Genomic DNA, 26,461 nt, shown 5'->3' with positions numbered 1-26,461 from the left:
AAATAACTACATAATATCTATAATATACTGGGGTCCGTGGCAGAAGGGAGGGAGGGAGGGGGTTACACTGGGACACTGTGAGCCCAGGAAGACCCGTGCGATGTGGACACGGGGCGGCTGGAAGCGAGTGCGCGCATGGGACAGGGCGGGGGGACGTGGTTTAAAATGAAGGCATCTGATTGGTTCTTTCCCTTCCTGGACCTGGACCAATCCGTATCATTCGGACCGAATGGGGGGGGCTTAGAGGTGCCATTTTCAAAATGCTTGCTAGCTCAGGGAGGATCAAGGAGAATACCTTTAATCCTGGCATAAAGGCTCTCCTGAAGGAGAAGAAGAGGGCCTTTAGATCAGGAAATAAAGAGGAGCTGAGGACTGCTCAGAAGGAACTAAGGAGGAGGGTCAGAGAGGGGAAGAACTACTATAAGAAAAAGATGGAGGAATTATTGCAGCAAAACAACATCAGGGAAGTTTGGAAAGGCTTAAAAACCATCTCGGGCCACAAGAAACCAGACTCCCAGGCTGTGGGGGACCAACAGTGGGTGAACGATCTAAATTTGTTTTTCAATAGATTTGATCAGTCGTTCCACCTAGTGAACTCTCCTAATTTTGGTTCTCTTAATACATGCATAGACCCATAACATCTTGCAGCTCTTCAGTGAGGGAGAAAAAAGGTTAATTATGTGTTACTCAAACACGACGTGTGTTACCATATTTAGTTTGTGCACAAAATCTCTTGTAACATGCGTTTGGAATTGCTGCCTTTATTCTCTAAACCGGTGAGTAACCCTCTAACATCTGTGGTGTTATGTTTCAAGTTCATTATTCAAAGAATTTACTTGATTATTTTTTCATTATTCTTCTGCAATTTAAGCAGGCAACCAAAGTTAAAATTGTAGGATTCAAGGATGATAGATTTGTACGATACAGACGGAACAGTTTACTAAGTAGTTATCAAATTCATAGCTGTTCACATTAAAAACTTTCTCCACGGCATTATTTTTTAAACATGCCCTGAAAATGTTAACAGAAGAAAAACTTTTTACCAGCCTCCACAGTTTCAAAACATGCTCATTTGAACACTAAAAGCAACTGTTTGGATGTAACATGTATTCATTTAAATCTCAGAATTGGCATTATTTTAGCTTCTTGTGTAGGCCAGGAGACTTACCCTGTTCTCCACAGCCAGGATGACCAGGTTGCAGTAGGCACCAGGACAGGGTGTGGGCTCCAGTGGGTTGTAGTTCCTCCTCTCCCAGCTCCCATAGCTCTTCCCTCTTTCCCAACTTCCTGTGCAGGTTTGTCGGCGCTCCCAGCTCCCCCCAACCCCTCCCCTCCTCTCCCAGCTCCCCCCTCCTACACCACCTCCATGCCTTCTTTCCCAGCTGCCTCCTGCACCTACACCCACCCCCACCCCCCAGCTCCCACTCATAGGTCTCGCTCTGCGGTTCTCCCAACTCCCTCCCGTTTTACGTGTTTGCTGCCTCCTCTCCCAGCTCCCTCCAACTCTAAATCTCTCTAAACTACCTCCTCCTCCCCTCTCTCCCCCTCCTCCAACCCCTGTTCTCTCCACATTCTGATTTTTGTCATGATTATTTCTGGACAGTGATGGCCTCCAGTCAACTCCACAGATAGTGTGTCGGCGCTCCATTGTGCCCCCAGCAGGACGCGGATCAGTATTGCAGCTCATGGCTTGACAGCGCCCATCACTACCTGGTGGCTTTTTCCTGTCCACGCTGTCTTCCCCAGCCACCACACAATCCACATTTAGGCCTGTAGAAAGCAGAAAAAAAGCAAACTAGTTTACTACTCAGGTCATTTTTAGCACAATTCAGGACAAGGTTGTCTTAACTGTGCATCTGACTGTGAGAAGGAAGATGCTGCAGATGTAACATTTACAGAAAGATGCTCCTTCTAACATGATGATGATTACATTTTTCTCTCATGTCACGACAGAAATGCTTCACATATTACTGGTGACTTTTATGGATCAATTGCTGTCCAGAGGAAAGTCCAAAGTTACTTTGGGTAGTATTCGCTGATTTTAGGGTCAACATACTGTGAGAGATAGATGAAACTTCTAAAAAGTAATTAAATGGTCCTTCAAATTATATTGAAACTGATACTGAACTGACTCCTTTGCACTGATAACAAAAATGGTAAGCAAATGGAAAACAAGGAGCATTTTATATTACTAAAATTGTAAGCACAAGATGACACTTCTTAATCAACATGACTGTAAAAAGTAAGAGTAGTGCATTTATGCATATACAGTATGCATACAAATTATGAATTTTAAAATTGCTATGAAAACATGGTTTCACTTATTATGCTTTAAGAAATGCCATTTAGCCGTTACGCAGCTTTGTTGTACAGTATGATCTGCATTTGCCGTCACTACCACCATTTTACCATCATCTTGTATGTTGTGTAGTCCCATGTGCCCGCAATTCCCACCGCCTGTTACGTTTTCATGGAGTGAAATCCTAGTTCTTCAGTAATGCTGTTGGCCCCAGCATACCCTCACCTGTTTTGAGAACCAGAAGGTGCAGTGCGTCGTCTCTCAAGTAGGACGCAGCAGCAATCTCGTGTGTAGGAATCCTCATCAGCAACTTTTCGTTGTTTCTCCACGTCAGCAGCAGACAACGGGCAGAGAGACTCAGAATGCAATCCTGGTCCACGTTTGTCTTCAACGGCAACACCTTCAGCTGCTACTGACCAACATGCAGTCCCATGGCATTTTAGGTGAGGTACACAAAACAAAATAAAACTGAGCTTTAATGATTATTCATTTTCCAAGTTTAGTTATTGACAAGCAACTATTACCTAACTTTAGCTGTGATTAGTTACAGTATGGTAGGATCACATATTATTAGTTCTGGAAGCAAAACCTTATGATCTTGATTAAATTCTGTAATAGTTAGCTTAGCTTAGCTTAGCATAAACTATTTATGAAACATTGATCATCAATTTGACTAGTAATGTGTTACATACAGAATTAATATTGGCCTTTATTCAAAGTAAGGGGACAGGAAACAGGTATAGAGAGACAGGGAAACACATGCAGGAAAGATCGACAGGCTGGAATTTGAACCTGTGCTGCCTGCACAAGGGCAATAGCCTCGGCATTTGCTCTCACTCAACCGATTGAGCTATCCATGATGTTGCATGATTATGCAGGAAAAAAGTCATATTACTTTTCAGCATTAATGCAAAACAATATACATAGAAAAAAAGATGACACCTTCAAGATCACAAAACCATGATAAAATGCTTTCAAGTGTTGCAAGAACGTCGTAAAAACAATAAAGCATCACTGTTCCAACTTTTTTTTTTATTGGGTATTGCAGATACCAACCCTGGCTGTGTCCAGCAGCTGTAGAAGTTCATCTCGGCTGGAGGGATTCAGTGAAACTGACACCCAAGTTAGCTGACCTAGGAACTAAAAGGACATGCCAGATGTCAAGCAGTAAGTCATGATGTCATCATGTTGGTGGCGATTGAAGAATGTTTTATTGCTCTGCACCAAGTGTTTTTGAGCTCAACAGCAGGTCCTACCTTTACCTCCTTCTCCACATAGTCAAAGATGAGTCTCTCTGGATGAATGAGGTAGTCAGGGGGGTAGAGGGGGACAGTGTGTAGTGGTCGGCGGTACACACTGCCTCGATCTACTGGCCTTCGACTAGATTTGGACCAGACCAGCCGCTTTATTGGAGAAACAAAACCCTGGAAAGATAGACAGGGCAAGGTAACTTTATTTACTGTAAACATCACATGTCAAACACAGGGATGAAAGGTGCTTTATATAGAAAAAGCAATGCAGCAGACCATTGAAAATAATAAATAATAAATGTAGGAATGAAATGCATAAAGATAAAAGAAAATTGGATAGAAAATAAACAATAGATACTAAAAACATGCATAGAACAGATAGACTTGCCTACTTCCAGATAAAAGTCCTGATACATATTAATGTAGTATTACCAGGGGCAAAAGTCCCGGGGAGGACTGGGGGGACATGTCACCCGCATTAGTAAAGCTGTCCCCCCCTAGAATAATTGGAGGTAGAATTAATAATTTTTGAACAATGCAGTAGTATTTATTGAAAGCGCAATGTAAGCAGTGCTCATTATAATCTTGCAATAATGTGCTATACACATGTTTAAAGATATAGTCCCCCCCTCCCATTCCTAGAAATGGTTTAGTCCACACACCAACACTCAGCAATGGAGCGGCCACCTACACACCGCAGTCGTGGTGTAAAAGGTGAGTATGCCACACAGATATAGTAACATAAATTACAACAACACACATCCTATTTACAAAAAGCGCCATGTCCAGGCTGTCTGCATAATATATCCTGCATTGTTCAAAAAGCCTGCTCAATTACAAGTGCTGTTTAGCTAACTTAAAAGCTACAAATAGTGATAGTCACACACGAAGAGGAGAGGAGGGGAGAGGAAGTACTTTACTAGCTCCAGAGCTCGCTTAAGAGCTATATTCTAGAAATTGTTTTGTGTTGGATTATTCTTTTTTTTTTTATTATTATTTTATCCCGATTTCTTTTTTTTTACCCCCATTATATCACCCAGTGCTCCTACCTAAGTCAGTCCTGGACATTGCCATCCTCTACCAACCCAGGGAGGGCCCCGCACTGAGCTCAGGTCTCCTTAACCTGAGGAGTGAGCAGTGTTGGATTATTCTTTAAGGTATTTCCTTTAGTTTCGGGATTGTTTGGAGCTTTTACAAAAGGTAGAAGCTCCAAAATTGAATGGACTGTGGTGGAAGTTAGAACAGTGAACAAAGATAGTATGTCAGATGTGCTGCATTATTGCCACCTTCCACCTAATACCATTGTTTTATATTGCTGGGTGAATAAACAAGAACTTATATACAGGTAGGGTAAGGACTCATACAAGTATAAGTATAAGTATGAGAGAGAGAGAGAGAGAGAGAGAGAGAGAGAGAGAGAGAGAGAGAGAGAGAGAGAGAGAGAGAGAGAGAGAGAGAGAGAGAGAGAGAGAGAGAGAGAGAGAGATTGTCTGATAATTAGTTTATTCATTTTATGGAGGTGAACTCAGCCAGTGCTAGGAAAGGTCTTCTGGCAGCCTGTTGGCGAGATAGAGAGATGGAAATGTCAAATTGAGGTAAAAGATGCTGTATAAAAGGCAGGCTACAACTTTTATTCCTTGTCCCCCCCTGGAATTATTCTCTAAAATTTTACTGTTTATTGTCCCCCCCAACTATGAATGGGATTTTCGCCCCTGGAGTATTACCATGACATTTATGGTGCTCAGTTGTTGTTGAAACCTGCACACATGATCATGTTGCCCTCGGAATTAAGGCACGAGCACTGAGGGTGCGAGGACCCTATTGTAACGGAAATAAATCTTTATTATTATTATTATTATTATTATTATTAATATTATTGTTATTATTATTATCATTATTATTATTTTAGTTGATTTTATTTTCTTTCTCGTTCCGAAAGGATCGCAATTTTCAGGACAATTTTTTTTTATAATGAATTTGTGAATGACCAAATTCGTGAACGACCTTCACGGACCATGTTGCCTCGGTTTCCCGGTCTTGCCGATTCGCTCTGTACAACAGCAGGAAAATCTGACCCTACCTGACAGAACATTCAACACAGCTCTTGGTTCAGACTCTGGTCATGTCACACATCGACTACTGTAATTCCTTGTTGGTCGGCCTTCCTGCTGCTCAGTTAAACCTCTGCAGATTACCCAGAATGCCGCAGCACGTCTGGTCTTCAATCAACCCAAGAGAGCTCATGTCACTCCGCTGCTAATCTCTCTGCCCTGGCTTCCAGTTGCAGCATCAAGTTCAAAGCTCTGCTTCTGGATACCAAACAATTACCCAAACGGCTCCTCAATACCTTCACTCCTTCATCCAGAGCTACACTCCCTCTACCTTCACTCCTTCATCCAGAGATACTCTCCCTCTACCCTCACTCCTTCATCTAGAGCTACACTCCCTCTACCTTCACTCCTTCATTCAGAGCTACACTCCCTCTACCTTCACTCCTTCATCCAGAGCTACACTCCCTCTACCTTCACTCCTTCATCCAGAGATACACTCCCTCTACCTTCACTCCTTCATCCAGAGCTACAATCCCTCTACCTTCACTCCTTCATCCAGAGATACACTCCATCTACCTTCACTCCTTCATCCAGAGATACACTCCCTATTTAAGAACAAGCTAAAGACTCAGCTCTTTAAGGAGCACTTCTGTATCTAGTAAACTTCTCTGCTCATCAGTCATTAGTTAGGAGATTTGTCCAGCTCTTTACAAGACTCTTGTATACAGGGACTGTTGGGTTGGACGGGGAAAAAAAAAAGAATTATAGCACTAGCATGGCAACCCGTTTGACCAACTGGACTCACAGCAGTCTGACAAGCACTTATTCATGCTGTACTTTCCTATGTGATTTTCTTGCTTGTGTTTTTCTCCCAGGTGTAAGTCGCTTTGGTTAAAAGCGTCTGCTAAATGACAGTAGTAGTAGTAGTACATCAAATTCAACTTATCATCATAAGCAAATAAGAAAATAACAACATTCTAAGGTTTTGGAGTAAATGATCAAACATTTGCACACGAGTGTTATGGCAAGTCTCTTGACATGGAATTACACCATTTTATACCAGTTTATTTGATTTGGTTTAGGCCTGGGCGATAAACCCAAAATTTACAGATACTGACATTCAGTGCGATGACCGATGTCAATTTTCCCATGTCGGTAAATTCTGTGTTTTGATAAAAAAAAAGAAAAACTAAATTTTTGTTTGTTTTGTTTAGACAAACATAAATAATACTATATCTGGTGAACTTCTGTCTTTAATACAACACTCGCACATTTTTCTCTTCCATAACTTTCATTGTCACCAATCACTGATACATTTTCTGTCTGTTAGCCTCTGTAAGCCTCTTAGCATGGCTTCCCCTTCTCCCACCGTTTCACCTCCTTGCTGCTCAGTGTGTGAGATGTTTAGCTATTCCTCTGCCTCCTTTAGCGAAGACGGTAAGTGCTTGAAGTGTAGTTTATTTGCAGGACTGGAGGCGAGGCTCAGTCAGTTAGAGGTCCACTTCCGCCAACTAGACCATAGACTCATCAGCTAGCCAGGCTAAGCTAGCGGGGTACCGGCCTGTAGCAGCAGCTGCTAGCCGCTCCCCTGCAGCTCCCGAGCAGCCGGCCAGGCCGGGCGGCTGGGTGACGGTTCGGAGGAAGCGTAGTCCTAAAAGGCACACGGAACACCACCACCCGCTTCACGTCTCTAACCGTTTTTCCCCACTCAGCGACACACCTGCTGAGAAACCAACCCTGGTGATTAGCGACTCCATAGTCAGGCATGTGAGGCCGACTCCAGCAACCATAGTTAGGTGCATCCCAGGGCCCAGAGTGGGAGACATTGAAGCAAATTTGAAGCTGCTGGCAAAGAGTAATCGTAAATTTGGTAAAGTTATCATACATGTCGGCCAGAGCATGTGAGCGGAGTGGAGCGGCGAGAATTTCCGCTCCTCGCTCACAAAGGTTGTCATCGCTCCGCTCCGCCCTCAAAGTCGCAAAATGCCGCTCCACCCATAACCGCTCAGCGCTCCAGTAACACTGCACCCCGCTCCGCTCCGCGCACCGCTCCGCGCACCGCTCCAAAAATGTTTGCATGCATATAAAATGCACATGTTTACCTGAAGCCTTAGATCTAACCAGAGGTGGATGAGAGAGAGAGAGAGAGCGCGCGAGGGAGAGAGAGAGAGAGAGAGAGAGAGAGAGAGACTCAGCAAAGTTACGTTCCTTGCAGCCAGTCACGCAGCCGAGAGGAACAATTACGCAGAGCCGACATACGTTTTAAAGTCCAAAAAATAGATATTTACTGACAAGAAAAAATAAGAAAGTAATTTCACCTAACGGAATTATCTGGTTTAATACACTTTTGTTTATTAACCTTTCCCGAAACAATTTTTCATTCACTGTTCTCCTCCTATTTTTATACTTTCAATGTCTAAAAGAACTAAAGAAGAACAACAATATTTTCAGAATATAAAATATGTATTTATAACACTTTGATAAAAGATCTTAAGGTGCAAAACACTCAAATTAAACGAATATGGCATAAATGAACGTTCTGTTTGCAGGCTTAGTTAACAATACCGAGGAAAAAAAAAAAACGAACAAAACGTGCCTTTTAAAGTGCCTAAATCAAAGCCTGCATTAATTGAGCTGGATCGGGACATTTTTCTTAAAGTTCTTCTGAGTTCACTTTCAAAAACACCAGTTTGGCCAAAGTCGGGGCTTCAGACTCATGCAGTGTGTTACCTGCCAGCCCGGTCCGCTTTAAGGCGGTGTGTGTGTTCGGGTGTGTGTGTGTGAGACGTTTGGGTGCAGCGGAGGAGAGAGAGGGAGATGCAGGTGTGCGCGTGTGGAAGACCGGAACACGTTTTTAGTTACTTTTTCAGTGTGTCCTCCGTTAGTTTCAGTCGTCGGTCCTCACGCGTTTTGTTTGCTCTTATTACATGTTTGTAATAAATGTGCGAGGTTGCACGGACAGCATTTTTCCTCCGTCCTTTTTTCCCTTCACTTTCCCCGGACTCCTAACGCCGGTTACGAGCCAGAGACCGAATTAAAATACCAGCTCTCCCAACTACGGTTCAGAAATAGGACTGGAAAAGAAGAAAGGTAACAGGTAGTTTGTGGAGAGGTGGGATATGTTTGGACACGCATCGGGCCGTGATATAAGGGGTAACGGAGCGAAACTGGAGCGGGATGACGCCCCGCTCCAGCCAATCATCCTAGAAAAAAAATTCCCGCTCTGCGCTCCTTTCAAAATTTGCCGCTCCGCTCCGCCGCTCGCTCACGCTCCGCTCCGCTCACATGCTCTGATGTCGGCGTTAGTGACTCCCTTGTACGCCAATCGGAAGTCACTAAAGTTAATATTGTGTCGGTGTGTAACTACGCTAAAACGCCAACATTTTGGACTCCATAGGTTTCTCTGGTCCCCTCCCCAATCCGACCAGTGATGACATGTTTAGCCGCATGCTCTCGCTCCACCGCTGGTTGTCTCGGTGGTGTTCAGAAAACGTTGTGGCCTTTATTGACAATTGGAAGACGTTTTGGGGAAAGCCCGGTCTGATTAGAAGAGACGGCATTCATCCCACCTGGTGATGGTTCTTATTTCTAGAAATCTGGCCAATATTATTAGACACTCCCCCTGACAATGCAGGGTCCAGGCCAGGATGCAGAGCTGCAGTCTTACACGCTTCTCTGCTGCTTCTCGAGGACCAACGCCTGCCAATAAAACTGTAGGATTACATTATGTAATTGGCGACTCTAACAAGGTGCCTAGCAAAATAGAATTGGTTGCAGTCCCCCCGCCCTCCCAAAGTTCACCAGGTGCAAAATAGGCGCATTTGATACCAATTAGAGACCGAAAATTTAGATGCGGACTACTAAATATACGATCGTTAAGCTCCAAGTCCCTGTTATGGCGCTTTTCCACTAGTATCTGCTCAGCGCAGCTCGGGTCGGGACGGCTCGTCTCGCCTCTACCCGCCTTGTCCTCGTTTGTTTTTCCACAGCCAGGTGAGAAGTGGGCAGGTTGGGGTGAAGCTGCTGTGACGTACTCGATTACGCAACACCTTTGTTCGTGTCGGCGCAGATGAGAAATCAGCTGGAGCCGCGAGCGGCTGAGAGTAAAACAGCCCGTCTACATCCCTTTTTTAATTTTCTCGACAGCCACCAGGTTTATGAACATATGCACCTCAGAGTTGGATCACCAAACAGACGTTTCAGATTCAGATTCAGATTCAGATTACGTTTATTTGCCATTTGTGTAACACACATAGGAAATTGTCACGTTGGTAACAGTGTGCCTACTCAGTATTCTTTTCACATTTAAATAAATAAATAAAACACAGACACAAACACCGTAGTGAGGAATAAACAAAAATAAAGTGCAGGCATATACATAAATTATAGTCCAGTTATGATTACTATTAATGTTATTATTATTTCTTCTTCTTCTTGTCATCATTGAGGAACGGGAGGGGGGAGGGGGGGGGGGGGTCCGAGTCATTGATGAGCCTGGCGGCTGAGGGAAAGAAGCTGAGTCTGTGGCGGGTTTTCACAGCCTTAGGTAGCCTCAGCCACCTACCAGAGGGGAGGACGGTGGAGAGGCCATGGCCAGGGTGAGAGGGATCGGCCATGATCTTCCTAGCCCTCTTCAATGCCCTGGAGTTGTACTGAGACTTCAGGGAGGGCAAGGGGCAGCCAATCCTTCTCTCTGCAGAGCGTATCACTCGCTGCAGCTTGTGGAGGTCCCTTGCTGCTGTAGCGGGGAACCAGGTGATGATGGAGTGGGTGAGAATGGATCCGATGATGGCAGTGTAAAACTGGGCCATCATGGACCTTGGCAGCCTGAATTTCCTCAGCTGTCGGAGGAAGAACAGTCTTTTTTGGGCCTTTTTCAGAAGGGCCGTGGAATTCAGTTCCCACTTTAAATCCCTGGAGATGTTAAGTCCCAGAAAGCGGAAAGAGTCCACAGAGTCCACCTGTGTGTCTCCCAGCATGATGGGAAGGGGAGGGGCTGCGTTCCTCCTGAAATCCACCACCATCTCCACTGTCTTGCGGGTGTTAAGCTCCAAGTTGTTGTGACAGCACCAACTCAGCAACCGCTCGATCTCCATCCTGTAGGCTGACTCGTCACACTTGGAGATGAGGCCCACCAGGGTGGTGTCGTCAGCGAACTTCAGGAGCTTGACCGAGGGGTGGAGGGAAACGCAGTTGTTGGTGTAAAGGGAGAATAGGAGAGGGGACAGAACGCAGCCCTGCAGGGAGCCGGTACTGGTGGACCTGGGGCTGGAGATGCACTTCCCCAGCTTCACCCGCTGGGTCCTGTTGATAAGAAAGTCCGTGATCCACCTCCTAGTGGGGACTGGGACCTGCAGCAGGGAGAGCTGGTTCTCCAGGATGGATGGGAGGATGGTGTTGAAGGCGCTGCTGAAGTCCACAAACAGGAACCAGACGTAGTTGCCTGCAGTGTCCAGGTGTTCAAGTGCGTAGTGCAGAGCCATGTTCACAGCATCCTCTGTGGATCTGTTGGCTCTGTAGGCAAACTGCATCGGGTCCAGCACAGGATCTGTGATGGACTTCAGGTGAGCCAGGACAAGGCGCTCCAGGACCTTCATGACAACAGAGGTCAGGGCGACGGGTCTGTAGTCATTTAGGCCCATAACCTTGGCCTTCTTCGGAACAGGAATGATGGTCGAGGCCTTGAAGCATGCTGGTACGTGGCCGAGCACCAGCGAGGTGTTAAAGATGTTGGTAAACACCGGAGCGACCTGGGCAGCGCAGTGCTTCAGGACAGAAGGGGAGACAGAATCCGGACCGGACGCCTTCCGGGGATTCTGACTCCTGAACAGGCGGTCCACCTCTCTCACATTGACAGAGAGGGGGGGTGGAGGTGGAGAGATGGAGGGGGAAGTGGGGAGGGGGTCCCCTGAGGTACAAAGGTGGTGGGTGTGACCGGGAGGGGAGGGGGTGGAGGGAGAGGGCGGGGGGAACCTCTCACACTCAAACCTGCAGTAAAACTCGTTGAGCTTGTTTGCCAGGGGGAGGTTGTCAGACGTCTGAGGGGGCTTTGGTTTACAGTTCGTGATGGTTTTCAGGCCTTTCCAGACAGAGGAGGGGTTCCCCTCAGAGAGCTGCTGCCGCAGTTTCTCGGCGAAGCGATGTTTTGCTTCCCTCACTGCCTTAGCAAACCCGTACTTGGCCTGTCTGAACCGATCCGCATCCCCACTACGCCTGGCCGCCTCCTTCTCCGACCTCAGCCGCCTGAGGTGGGCAGAAAACCAGGGCTTGTCATTATTAAAGGTCTTCCTGGAGCGGAGAGGAACACACATCTCCTCGCCGAGGCTGATGAATGATGTCACAGTGTCCGTGTATTCATCCAAGTTGTTCCCAGCCTCAGGCCCCGCCCACTGGACAAACTCCTGGTCACAGCCTGCCCTCTCCAGCCAGGCGCGGAGACTCTCACATGCCTCACTAGACCACACTCTGAAATGCCGCACTACAGGTTTTGAGAGTTTTAATCTCTGCCTGTAGCGAGGGATCAGGTGGATGAGATGATGGTCACCGTTGCCCAGTGCGGCACGGAGGACAGAGTGGTAAGCCTGGCGAATGGTGCAATAGCAGTGGTCAATTTCAATTCAATTCAATTTTATTTATATAGCGTCTAATACAACAGAGTTGTCTCTAGACGCTTTCCAGAGACCCATACCCAGAACCTGACCCCCGAGCAGTTATTACATAAACAATGGCAGGTAAAAACTCCCCTAGTGGGAGAAAAACCTTAAGCCAAACAGTGGCAAGGAAAAACTCCCCTTTAGGAGGGAAGAAACCTTGAGCAGGACCAGGCTCATAAGGGGGGACCCTCCTGCCGAGGGCCAGACTGGTGGGTCAGGGACGGCAGCAGCACAGCAGGCAGGTGGAAGCAGCAACGGTATGACCACGGGTGGGGACCGCAGGCCAGCACACAGCTCCCGAAGCTCCGGCCCAATCAGCAAGTCCCAGGTTGGGGTGCAGGGTCGGGGAAGGGTTGAAGGGAAGGGGTCAGGGAAAGACTTGTGCTCCGTAATGCAAGCTACAAGCCACCCACGACCACCTGCAGGTTCCGGTGTCCGGCAAAGGATGCTGCAACCGGGACAAAAGAGAGAAAAGGGAGGAGAAGAGGGGGCCAGCACAAGAAACTACAGGAGCGACTCTGACACACTAAAGTTTACACTACCTAGAGATTTACCAACACCAGCTAGAGGTTTACTAAACACTAACTATAGGCTTTACTAAACAGAAATGTTTTAAGTTTAGTTTTAAAGGTGGAGGTGGTGTCAGCCCCCTTAACCCAGATTGGAAGTTGGTTCCATAGTAGTGGTGCCTGATAGCAGAACGCCCGCCCTCCAAATCTACATTTAGATACTCTAGGAACTACGAGTAAACCTGCACTCTGAGAACGGAGAGCTCTGACAGGAACATAAGGCACTATCAGGTCTTGCAAATAATGCAGAGCTAAGCCGTTTTGGGCTTTATACGCAAGTAATAAAATTTTAAATTGGATTCTGAATTTTACGGGTAACCAATGGAGCGACGCTAACACTGGAGAGACGTGGTCTCTCCTGCTAATTCCTGTCAGTACTCGTGCTGCTGCATTTTGGATCAGCTGGAGCCTATTCTGCAAATTACTTGGACATCCTGCTAACAACACATTACAGTAATCTAGTCTAGAAGATACAAACGCATGAACTAGTTTTTCTGCATCACTCTGCGAGAGGATTTTCCTAATCTTTGCAATATTACGGAGATGGAAAAAGGCTATTTTACAAACCTGATTGACATATGGTTTAAACGACAAATCCTGATCGAAAATAACACCAAGGTTTCTCACAGTTGCACTGGAAGCCATCGCAACACCATCTAATCCCTTCCTAAGATGCTCTAGACCAAGAATGATAACCTCTGTTTTATCTGAATTTAGAAGCAGGAAATTTCTGGACATCCAGTCCTTGATGTCCCTAAGACATGCCTGAAGTTTAACTAACGGTTCTGTTTCATCTGGCTTCATAGACAAGTAGAGCTGCGTATCATCAGCATAACAATGAAAGTGTATGCCGTGATTCTGGATTATACTTCCCAACGGCTGCATGTATAAACTAAACAAGATTGGCCCTAGCACTGAACCCTGCGGAACACCATAACAGACCCTTGACTGTTCTGAAGAAACTTCATGTACATGAACAAACTGGAACCTGTCAGATAGATATGATTTAAACCAACATAGAGCTGTCCCTTTAATCCCAACAACATGCTCTAACCTGTGCAGTAAAATGCCATGATCTACAGTGTCAAAAGCAGCACTGAGGTCCAGTAGAACCAGTATGGACACTAATCCCTTATCTGAGGCCATAAGGAGGTCATTCGTAACTCGAACCAGTGCTGTCTCTGTGCTATGATGCATTCTGAACCCTGACTGAAAGACTTCAGACAGATCATTTCTATACAAATAGTCACATAACTGGCTTGAAACTGCCTTTTCCAGAATTTTAGACACAAATGGAAAGTTGGAAATTGGTCTATAATTAGCTAAGGTGTCTGGGTCAAGAGAAGGTTTTTTAAGTAAAGGTTTAATTACTGCGACTTTGAAAACCTGTGGTACATATCCTAAACTTAGGGATAGGTTAATTTGGTCCAGTATTGTCGTACCAATAAGAGAAAAAATATGTTTGAATAGTCGAGTCGGGATGGGGTCTAACATACATGTGGTTGACTTAGCTCTATTGACGAGTGAGGTCAGCTCAGGGAGGTCTATAGGATCAAAACAGTCTAGAGTCAAGTCAGAGCCTAGGGAAGTTGCTAAAGCTGAAGAAACGCCCACTACCGGCTGGTTGATTTCTTCTCTAATTCTCGTGATTTTACTGTTAAAGAAGCTCATAAAGTCCTCACTACTGAGAGCTGCAGGAATGCACGGCTCAACAGAGTTGTGACTCTTTGTCAGCCTGGCTACAGTGCTCAACAGAAAACGTGGGTTACTTTTGTTATCCTCTATCAACGTTGAATAATAAGCTGTTCTGGCTTTGCGAATGGCTTTTTCATATACTATTAGAATATCTTTCCATTCACGATAAGAGTCTACAGACCTACAAGAGTACCACTTCCTTTCCATTTTACGCACGTTTTGTTTCAACATGCGAATATCTGAATTATACCAGGGAGTTAAGCTCCTGTGGCTAGAAACCCTCCTTTTCAAAGGAGCAACTTCATCTAAAGCTGAATGCAACAAATCAGCAGTGTTACTAGCAAGGAAATCAACATCTGCAGAGGTAGAACCCAGGTCACTGGCCTCGACTACATCACTATTTCGCACTGTCGTAAGATAAGCAATGGCCTCCCTAAATTTAACAATAACTTCATCAGACAAACATCTGCTAAAATAATACCTCCTATTTTGCACTTCAACATCAACAAAATTAAATTCAAACGTTATTAAGTAATGGTCGGATAAAAGGGAGTTTACAGGTGACACCAACAGACCATCAGTTTCAACACCGTAGGTGAGAACGAGATCGAGAGTATGATTAAAACAGTGCGTCGGTTTATCCACTTTTTGTGAGATACCCATTGATTCTAGAAGAGAATCGAAAGCTAATTTAAGATTATCGCTTTCAACATCCATATGAATGTTAAAATCACCCACTATGATGAATTTATCTGTGCTAATCAATAATCCAGAAAGGAAATCTGAAAATTCAGACAAAAACTCTAGATACGCACCAGCAGGGGGCCGGTACACTACCACTAACACAACTGGCTTCTCTGATTTCCAGCTCGGAAATTTCAGACCAAGCATGAGGCTTTCAAATGTATTATAATTGCACTTAGGTTCAATTTTTGTTTGGAGACCGGAGTTATAAATTGCTGCGACTCCTCCGCCTCGGCCCATGCTTCTAGGAATGTGATGATTAAAGTAGCCGGGCGGAGTTGATTCATTCAAACTAACATACTCTTCCTCCTGTAACCATGTTCTGTTAAGCAGAAAATATCACTCCTGCTCTCTGTAATTATATCATTTACTAACAGAGACTTAGAGCTTAATGATCGTATATTTAGTAATCCGCATCTAATTTTTCGGTCTGTAATTCGTCCAGTGACACCCCAGGTGTCACTGGACGTTTGCGCTTTATAATAAAATCGCCGCGAGTCGCTCTCGCGCTGACTCCCGCTTCCTGATTCAAACGTCTGACGGCCCCGCCCCCCGACCAATCAGTGGCTTGGAGGGTGATGACGGCCCCGCCCCTCGACCAATCAGTGGTGTGGAGGGTGATGACGTCAGATATAGTGCCGGCTCAGCCCGGTTAGAACCTCGGCAGAATGGTTACAGAAAAAGTATCTGCTTGGCACGGCTCCACCCGTCTCGCAAAAAATAATTCAGATGTACAAAACTGTGCATACGCCCAAATCCACGCAGGTTTCTTAAATCAGCGTGGATTTGAGCGCACATGCGGGAGCACAAAACTCTGCACTGTCTCCTCCCTCAAATACATATATTTGAATATGATAATGAAAATAATTATCCATTAAAAAACGCTCATCCTAACAAGGAACTTGCAAAACAAGTAAAACTAATTTAAAAAAATTGGCTGTGAGCTGGAAAACACTCCTGTCAGAAGTTGAGGCTGGAAAAAATAATTTATTTGGGGGCATTTCTTCCGATTTCAGCTGCATTGCATTATGGGAATTGCTGTTCTTGGCTTTGTGTTGCGTTCCGTGAAGAGTTGTGGTTTTATTATGATCGTAAGGGTTTGTGAATGTTTATGGGGAGCGTTAGTGCATCATTGCACTCTGCTTTTCTTGTTTGTATTTTAAGAACCAACACCAGAACTTAAGTTGGTGGATGAAAAACGGCTCCATTTTCAGCTTTACTGTCACGCGTATTATATACTGACGGATTAAGCCCAATGTACACGTTTATTGAGTCCTACACATTGTGGATGTCCGCGATCACCTCCCTCATAAGCAATATGAACAATATAAACTTATATTTAAAACATGAAGCATCACGAACGGGTTCCTCCGCTGCAGAAAGACAACTTGTGCCAACCAGAATATCGAGTTGCAAACATGAGAAATAAAGAGCAAAGTCGCTGTAATTCGGAGTGTTGCATCTGCAGGAGGAGAGACCGGTCTTAGTCCCTGCCTCCATCATCGGAGAAACACTTTCTGGAGTCCTGCAGCACCTGCAGCTGACTAATATCAGACTCTGAAAGTTGCCTAAACATTCAATAAAAACTTCATTCATTCAACTTCATTCATTCATTGCTGATTCACATCAGTTCGTACCAACCAACCTACATACGGTCGTCATAGTGACAGAGATGTCCGACCTGTCAGCAGCTCCCGCTGAAAGCATCATGTGGGTCTGAACCGGAGCAGCTGGTCCAGTTCAGGGCAGAGATCCAGAAGATCCTCTTGGTACCTAATCCAGCTAATGGTCCAGTCTTAGTCCTGGACCAGCAGATCCAGACTAAACCAGCTGATGATCCAGTCTTAGTCCTGGCCCAGCAGATCCAGACTAAACCAGCTGATGGTCCAGTCTTAGTCCTGGACCAGCAGGTCAGACTAAACCACCTGATGGTCCAGTCTTAGTCCTGGACCAGCAGATCCAGACTAAACCAGCTGATGGTCCAGTCTTAGTCCTGGCCCAGCAGATCCAGACTAAACCAGCTGATGGTCCAGTCTTAGTCCTGGACCAGCAGATCCAGACTAAACCAGCTGATGGTCCAGTCTTAGTCCTTGACCAGCAGATTCAGACTAAACCAGCTGATGGTCCAGTCTTAGTTCTGGACCAGCAGATCCAGACTAAACCAGCTGATGGTCCAGTCTTAGTCCTGGACCAGCAGATCCAGATTAAACCAGCTGATGGTCCAGTCTTAGTCCTGGACCAGCAGATCACGACTAAACCAGCTGATGGTCCAGTCTTAGTCCTGGACCAGCAGATCCAGACTAAACCAGCTGATGGTCCAGTCTTAGTCCTGAACCAGCAGATCCAGACTAAACCAGCTGATGGTCCAGTCTTAGTCCTGGCCCAGCAGGTCGGTGTGATCTGATGCATCAGCAGGTTCCTCTAACGGAGCCAAAGCTGCCATTGGGATTTGCGGGTTCCATCGTTGAGCTCCTGCCTTTAGTTGTTTGTTCAGATCATGTGGTTGATTGTGAGATTGTTGCAGCTCCACTCTTGTGTAACTTATCCGGTGATGTGGGGACTGTCGTGTCCTTCATGTGGTCGTGAACTTATTGTTGACGTCCGTTTCCTCATATTCTGCACTTCATTGATCACCAGTGAGTGTCGCCAACGGACCAAACCTCAGAAAAGTGCGTACGCCAGCCTTGGTGTGTGCGTGAAAGACCGCATCTTTCTACGTTCAAATCATTCTTTGTATATCCGACCTTTGTATATCTAGGCCAGAGGTCAATGATCGACTTTGTTGTCGTCTCATCTGACCTTCGGCCGCATGTCTTGGACACTCGGGTGAAGAGAGGGGCTGAGCTGTCAACTGATCACCACCTGGTGGTGAGTTGGATGCGCTGGCAGGGGAGGAGGCTGGACAGACCGGGCAGACCCAAACGGATTGTGAGGGTCTGTTGGGAACGTCTGGCTGAACCCTCTGTCAGGGACGTCTTCAACTCCCACCTCCGGGAGAACTTCTCTCAGATCCCGGGGAGGTGGAGGACATCGAGTCCGAGTGGACGATGTTCTCTGCCTCCATTGTCTACGCGGTGGCTCGAACTTGTGGTCGCAGGGTCTCCGTCGTGGCGGCAATCCTAGAACCCGGTGGTGGACACCGGAAGTACAGGATGCCGTCAGACTGAAGAAGGAGTCCTACCGGGCTATGTTAGCCTGTGGGACTCCTGACGCAGTAGATGAGTACCAGCAGGCCAAGCGAGCCGCGGCTCGGGTGGTCCTGGAGGCAAAAACCCGGGTCTGGGAGGAGTTTGGGGAGGCCATGGAGGAAGACTTTCGGTCGGCCTCGAGGAAATTCTGGTGGACCGTTCGGCGCCTCAGAAGGGGGAAGCAGTACTCTGCCGGCACCGTTTATGGTGCAGGTGGGGAGCTGTTGACCTCGACTGGGGACATTGTTGGACGGTGGAAGGAATACTTTGAGGATCTCTTCAATCCAACTGACATGCCTTCCATTGAGGAAGCAGAGAGTGTGGACTCTGGCACGTGCTCATCCATCACCCAAGACGAGGTCACTGAGGTGGTTTGTAAGCTCCTCAGTGGCAGGGCACCGGGGGTGGATGAGATTCGCCCTGAGTACCTCAAGTCTCTGGATGTCGTAGGGCTGTCTTGGTTGACACGCTCTGCAACATTGCATGGAGGAAGGGGACAGTGCCGCTGGAGTGGGAAACCGGGGTGGTGGTCCCTCTCTTTAAAAAGGGGGACCGGAGAGTGTGCTCCAACTATAGGGGGATCACACTTCTCAGCCTCCCCCGGGAAAGTCTACGCCAGGGTACTGGAGAGGAGAATACGGCCGATAGTTGATCCTCGGATTCAGGTGGAACAATGCGGTTTTCGTCCCGGTCGCGGAACACGGAACCAGCTCTACACCCTCCGCAGGGTGTTTGAGGGTTCATGGGAATTTGCCCAACCAGTCTACATGTGTTTTGTGGATCTGGAGAAGGCATTTTAACGTGTCCCTCATGTCATTCTGTGGGGGTGCTCAGTGAGTATGGAGTCCGGGGCCCTCTGTTAAGCTGACCGGTCTCTATACGATTGGAGCAGGAGTCTGGTTCTCATTGCCGACAGTAAGTCAGACTTGTTCCCGGTGCATGTTGGACTCCGGCAGGGCTGCCCTTTGTCACCGGTCCTGTTCATAATTTTTATGGACAGATTTCTAGGCGCAGCCAGGGGCCGGAGGGGATCCGGTTTGGGGAACCTCAGGATTTCGTCTCTGCTTTTTGCAGATGACGTTGTCCTGTTGGCTTCATCGGACCGGGACCTTCAGCATGTGCTGGGGCGGTTTGAGGCCGAGTGCGATGAGAGTCAGCACCTCAAGACCGAGGCCATGGTTCTCCACCAGGAAAGGGTGTCGTGCCTTCTCCGGGTGGGTGTAGAAGTCCTGCCTCAGGTGGAGGAGTTCAAGTATCTCGGGGTCTTGTTCACGAGTGAGGGATCGATGGAGCGGGAGGTTGACAGACGGATCGGTGCAGCTTCCGCAGTTATGCGGCCGATGTACCGGGACCGTCGTGGTGAAGAAGGAGCTGAGTCGAAAGGCGAAGCTCTCGATTTACCGGTCAATCTACGCACCTAACCTCACCTATGGTCATGAACTTTGGGTAGTGATGAAGGACGAGATCGCGGATACAAGCGGCCGAGATGAGTTTCCGCAGGGTGGCTGGACGCTCCCTTAGAGATAGGGTGAGGAGTTCGGTCACCCGGGAGGAGCTCGGAGTCGAGCCGCTGCTCCTTCACATTGAGAGGAGTCAGCTGAGGTGGCTTGGGCATCTGTACCGGATCCTCCTGGATGCCTCCCTAGGGAGGTGTTCCAGGCATGTCCCTCCTCCCTAGGGAGGTGTTCCAGGCAAATGGACTGATGCACAATGGAAAAGTGTTTTTTTGGTCTGATGAGTTCACTTTTCAAATTGTTTTTGGAAACACTGGACATCGTGTCCTCCAGACCAAAGAGGAAGTGGATCGTCCGGACTGTTATCAACGCAAAGTTCAAAAGCAGCATCTGTGATGGTATGGGGGTGCATTAGTTCATGGGGGACTTACATTTCTGTGAAGGCAACATAAATGCTGAAAAGTACATACAGATTTTGGAGCAACATATGCTGCCATCCAAGCCACGTCTTTTTCATGGACGCACTGCTTATTTCAGCAAGACAATGCCAAGCCACATTCTGCACGTGTTACAACAGCGTGGCTTGGAAGTAAAAGAGTCCAGGTTCTCCCCTGGCCCGCTTGCAGTCCAGACCTGTCTCCCATTGAAAATGTGTGGCGAATTATGAAGCGTAAAATACGACAGAGAAGACCCCGGACTGTTGAACAACTGAAGCAACTGAAGAATTCCACATGAGAAGCTAAGAGAATTAGTCTCCTCTCTTCCAAAACGTTTATTGAGTGTTATTAAAAGGAAAGGTGATGTAACGAAGTGGTAAACATGCCCTTTCCCAACTTCTACTGCACGTGTTGCAGCCATGAAATTCTAAGTTAATAATTATGTGAAAAATAAAATAAAGTTTGAGTTTGAGCATTACATATGTTGTCTTTGTAGTGTATTCAATTGAATATGGGTTGAAAAGGATTGTCAAATCATTGTATTTTGTTTTTATTTACATTTTACACAATTTCCCAACTTCAACCGGAATCCGGTTTGTACATACATAATCATATACATTTTTGTTTGTATGTATATTATATATATGTCATTTTTATATATATGTATATATATATATATATATATATATATATATATATATATATATATATATATATATATATATATATATATATATATATATATATATATATATATATATATACATACAGGGGTGCACACGAGCCGGTACTTGAGGGCCAGTCTACTGCACGTTTTAGATGTTTCCCTGCCTCAACACAACCCTGATAGACAAGTGATTAGAATCAGGTGTGTTGAAGACAGGGAACATCTAAAACATGCATGTAGACTAGCATTCGAGTCCCGGCTTGTGTGCACCCATGTATGATATACAGTAGTAGCTAAAATAGAAACTCTACTCTTTCTTCATAACTCTTTCTTCATAACTTTCCTGAAAGATACGACGACCACCAAACAATCATCCACCCAGTGTCTCAACTCAAAGCAAAATAAACACTGGTCAAACCAAACAAGTTTGCCTATTTTTCAATCAACCTCTGAAGAGGAAAGAAAAGCCTATATTGTTGATATACAGTATTGATGAATTGCAATTGATTCAACAAAACAGAGTAGTATTTTTTAAAATTCTGTCATCAATTCAGAAAAAACAAGCAAAAAATATTTTTGAAAAGAAAGTTATGTATTTTACCCAGAAACGTATCTATGTTTTTCTTCCATAGAAATAACAAAGTAATTGTAATATTTTTTTTTCTTTTTCATATCAGGTCAAATTTACGATTTCAGGTTTTACTTTTGAGCAAGTTATTGATGCGTGTTTCACGTGAGTCATTTTTTTGAGTCACATTCATGACAACAAACTCAAACTGTATCATTCCTGTCACAGTATTTCTTCTTCTTTTGTCCAAATGAGTCCAAATGATTTTTGCTCCACACTGTTGAGATGTCTAACATTTTGTTTAGAATTGTTAAATATGCCCTTAACACAAACCTTTCCAGTATTATATGCTGTTAGGTAAATTTACTTTATCTTTGTGCTGCGACAAGAACCTGACTTTTGAAGAGCTGTTTAGTGTGTAGACCAACCTGCGTGAAAGGTTAAGAAACCTCAGTAACACGAACTCTTAAGCCCCAAAACAATTAGTCCCCAATATCCAGTCAGCTTTAAATTATAGCCAAATTCCTTCTCATGATCATTTTACCAGAATATAATGAACCCTGAGATATAGAGCTGAAGCTACCCTACCTTCCTGGGCTTCTTGGGTTCGTAGTCCATTGCAGTTGCTGTTAAGTGGTGAGTGTAGTGACTGTAGTGAGTCACAGGTCCAGAACCTAGTTACTATTTATTGGAATTTGCAGAAGCCTCTTTTTCTCAGTTGTCTTCCCATTGTTCTTTCTGTGTTTTTGCTCTTCTCTGAGTTATTTTAGCATCAGTCGCAAGTGCTTAGTCCTGTTTCTCTCGTCTCTCTCTCTCTCTCTCTCTCTCTCTCTCTCTCTCTCCTCTCTCTCTCTCTCTCTCTCTCTCTCTCTCTCTCTCTCTCTCTCTCTCTCTCTCTCTCTCTCTCTCTCTCTCTCTCTCTCTCTCTCTCTCTCTCTCTCTCTCTCTCTCTCTCTCTCTCTCCTGATTGTTCTTTTGAGGCCTCTCCTGGGGCCACACACACACAAACACACACACACGCGCGCGCATGCGGGCGCACACACACGAACATGTGAAGAATGAACAGGAAGCAAAGGAAACACACTTCCTGTCCGAGAGGAAACTCCACCAGGGATTTTTAACATCCATTCTGTCTGCTCTGATAAACACACCAGTACATGTAAAATTTACTCTTGAAAAATTTCAATGGCTGCTTTAAATTGAGTTGTTTTTTCCATTTGTCATTTCTGGTTTTACTTGACTAAAACTAAAAAATGCCTAAATTGGAGGGTCAAACAGCTCTAATATCCAAAGAAGGAAACTATTATTAGCACATGGACAACTTCACCAGTTATCCAGGCAGGTTTTGTCTTTGTCTTACTGGTAATAAAGATAATCCTGCAGCACACTGCTCAGTTTGATGCACATCAGAGGAGACTTAGAAGGAAATGTATTCACTGCCGATTGGGAGTACATTTGTAAAAGCTCTCTAGCATTCCAAAGTCTGACCTGCTGTACTTTCTACTATCTCTAATATTGTGACGTTAATAATTATGATGGGACCGCCATACAAAATAACACATAAAACTACAAGTCATAAACTATCCCCAGATAATTTTGAATTAGGGTCAAAAAGGTTGATTTTTGGATAAGGTTGACGATTGATCAACCGTCAAACAATCTTCCAATTCTAATGCCAACATCTAATCAATGTTGAGTCAACGTATTCTGTTTGTCACATCATGGATTCAATTGTTTCTGCCTAATAATATTTGAACATTTATTCACTCAGATTTTGCCATCTGGGTCTGATATGATGATACTGGTTTAATTAGTTTGTACAAAGATATTAAAATATATTGAAACGATTTCTTTCTGATTTTTGAGCTTTTTGTGCATTTTCATCTTTAGTAGTTTACTTTCTGTAGATCACTTTGAATACTACATGCTACATTGAAATGCTTCCTACTGGTGAAGCAGCCACTTGGTTTTGGTTTGGTCTTGAGATCTCTTGTAATTTTAAGCTCAGCAGCTTTTGTGGTAATACCCTTATTTTAATGTTGAAATGTTAAATTCAACTTCACTTTAAGGAACATTTTCCTGTTCTTAGGCAATGTTATCTATGTTATCTAATGTTATCTCCATGGTCTTATATGACTGCTTCTGGCAAAAAGCAGCGGAAGTAACTTTGAACTTTCATCTCAGTTGTCTTTTGCAGCAGCTGTCTATTGCTTTAAAGTACTATGTTACACATCAACAATGATGAAAGCAGTTTAAGGAGCTACAGTGGATATAATAACAGGCAACTAGGAGAATTGAGAAAGTCGTGATGGAAGATAAAAATTAGATGGTGGCCGAACAGGTGATTAAACAAGAGTGAGTAATGAAAAGCATATTGAAAACGGGGGTGGGGGGGGGTGTCTTTGTCAGTTAGTGTATCTGTGTGAATGGGTGTCCGTTGTCTAGCCTGGGTTTGGGACTCTTTGCTGTTGAGCGTGTCAGGGTGGCTCCTTGTTGGGGGGTCCTCGCGCTCCGTGCCTGTCTCCGCTTCCCCCCGCTGCCCTTGCAGCTGGACACGCCTTTGGCTGTGGGGTTTCCGCTTTCATCAGGGCAGGTGTCGGCCCGCCGGCGTCGGCGGTCGGGACCTCTTGGCCCCGTCCCCGGCTTGGTCCTGGTCCATCGCCATACTGTGGGTTTCCTGGCAGCATCCTCCCATTGTCATGGGGGCTCCGTCCGGGACTTCCCTCTGTTGCCTGCTGGGAGGGGACGGGGCTTGCTTCTGGAGTGTTTCCTCCCACCTTCTTTTGGCCCTCCGTAGGCGGCTGGGGGCCTGGGTTCGGGTTTCTTCCTTGTCGGCTTCTGGTCTCTCGGGTAGCGTGGTTGTGCTCTCCCCTCGTCCACTGTAGTTTTGGGGGACATATAATTGTAGTAGCCTAATCCTGATTTAGTTTTATAGACCTGGAATGGTTGCTGTTTGTGTCTCAGCCTGTTCCCATTTCTGTTTGTTTGTTTTCTCTCTTGCAGATTCCAGAGGCATGTGTACCTGTTGTGTGTTTTCCTTTGTTTCTCTCATTTCAGACTTGCCACCCCTACCGATCCCCCTCATATATGTAAAAAAAAATAGCTTCATACAATGATAAGAAAACTGGCTTATAGGCTTCTGGCCTGTTATTGGTGGTACCTCTGAGTATTAAAAAAGAAAAGTATCCTAAAAGTGACTTAAATTTCATGCCTACAGGGGGGACCCATTGAGCTAATAATTGCAAAAGTTATTTTATGCTGTTTTAAAGTTCATCAGAATAATAAAAAGTTGTACTAAAGTTTTAATTAGTTTTCTGACATGGCTTTCTGGCTAAGTATTTATCCTTATGTGTCCTGCATTTGTAATATACAGTTAAAAGTTATGTATGAATGGGTGACTGAGAAATAAATTGTAAGCATGTAAAGATACAAGCATACTTTTTTTTTTTTTGTAATGCTTTCTGATGATTGATCCAAAGCTGACAAAGATAAAAAAATAATTAAAGCTGCAAGCAGCGATGAACGGGCCCTCGCACTCACGGCCACCGCCCCCCATAAGCATATCAGAATTGACAACACCTACGACTTCCTATGTCAAACCATTCAAAAGTTATAGCAGAAAAAAGGGACAACCAATCAGAAGAAGGGACGGGGCTAATTCAGGCCAATTTAGGTTAAGGACTCCATACAGAATCTGATGACACCACCCACGACTCTCTATGTCAAACCATTCAAAAGTTATAGTAGAAAATCGGGACAACCAATCAGAAGAAGGGGCGGGCTAATTAAGGCCAAATAAGCTCAAGGACTCATTACAGAGTCCCATGACACCATCCACGACTTCCTAAGTCAAAACATTCAAATGTTATAGCAGGAAATAGGGCCAACCAATCAGAAGAAGGGGCGGGGCTAATTCAGGCCAATGAAGGTCAAGGACTCAATACAGCGTCCAATGACACCACCCACAAATCTCTATGTCAAACCATTCAAAAGATATAGCAGAAAAAAGGGACAACCAATCAGAAGAAGGGGCGGGGCTAATTCAGGCCAATGAAGGTCAAGGACTCCATACAGAATCTGATGACACCACCCACGACTCTCTATGTCAAACCATTCAAAAGTTATAGCAGAAAATCGGGACAACCAATCCGAAGAAGGGGCGGGGCTAATTTTCATCAATTATGGTCAAGGACTCAATACCGAGTCCCATGACACCACCCACGACTCTTTATGTCAAACCTTTCAAAAGTTATGGCAGAGAAAAGTATTCTAGGGGGTGCTGTTGAGCCGTTAGGCCACGCCCATTAATGCAAACCATGAAATATAGAATTTATCGCCAGGCCTGGCTTGCATGCAAAATTTGGTGACTTTTGGAGAACTATCAAATATGGACCAATCAGATGAAGGGGGGCACGCTTTTTGGCGTCTAGCGTCGCCACGGTAACACTTTTGAAAGAGAAAAGTAATGCGCGTAGTCGCAAGATGAAGACGCACATTTTGAAGTATAACACACCTGGGTGCACGTTACGGTTCGGGCCGTATTAATTGCCGAAAGAATGGCATAAATTGCACCAAAATTACACAATTAATTCAAAATGGCCGACTTCCTGTTCGGTTTTGGCCATGGCGCCAAGAGACTTTTCTTTAAGTTGCGACATGATACAGGTGTGTACCGATTTTCGTGCATGTACGTCAAACCGTATTGTGGGGCTTGAGGCACAAAGTTTTCCGGGGGGCGCTGTTGAGCCATTTTGCCACGCCCATTAATGTTAACCAGGAAATATCAAATTTATTGCAAGGCCTGCCTTGCATGCAAAATTTGGTGACTTTTGGGGAACTATCAAATATGGACCAATCAGATGAAGGGGGGCGCGCTTTTTTCCGTC

The 26,461-nt window shown here is 45.3% G+C and overlaps 1 protein-coding gene across 1 annotated transcript in view; it reads right to left on the bottom strand.

Moving 5' to 3' along the window:
- ccm2l (CCM2 like scaffold protein) overlaps window positions 1–22,319 on the bottom strand; it is a 51,158-nt gene extending 28,839 nt beyond the window's left edge. The window contains exons 1-5 of the mRNA XM_061735118.1: window positions 22,164–22,319; window positions 3,556–3,723; window positions 3,356–3,439; window positions 2,525–2,708; window positions 1,169–1,770 (exon numbers count right to left, since the gene is read on the bottom strand). Coding sequence (XP_061591102.1) covers window positions 1,169–1,770; window positions 2,525–2,708; window positions 3,356–3,439; window positions 3,556–3,723; window positions 22,164–22,193 — 1,068 coding nt within the window. The 5' untranslated portion in view covers window positions 22,194–22,319. The remainder of the gene's footprint in view (window positions 1–1,168; window positions 1,771–2,524; window positions 2,709–3,355; window positions 3,440–3,555; window positions 3,724–22,163) is intronic.
- Window positions 22,320–26,461: the final 4,142 nt, after the last annotated feature.

The sequence above is a fragment of the Cololabis saira genome, chromosome 12 (genome assembly GCF_033807715.1).
Source record: "Cololabis saira isolate AMF1-May2022 chromosome 12, fColSai1.1, whole genome shotgun sequence".
Taxonomy (NCBI): Eukaryota; Metazoa; Chordata; class Actinopteri; order Beloniformes; family Belonidae; genus Cololabis; species Cololabis saira.
The sequence above is the reverse complement of the archived record's forward strand: the minus strand, read 5'-3'. Positions and strand labels throughout refer to the sequence as shown.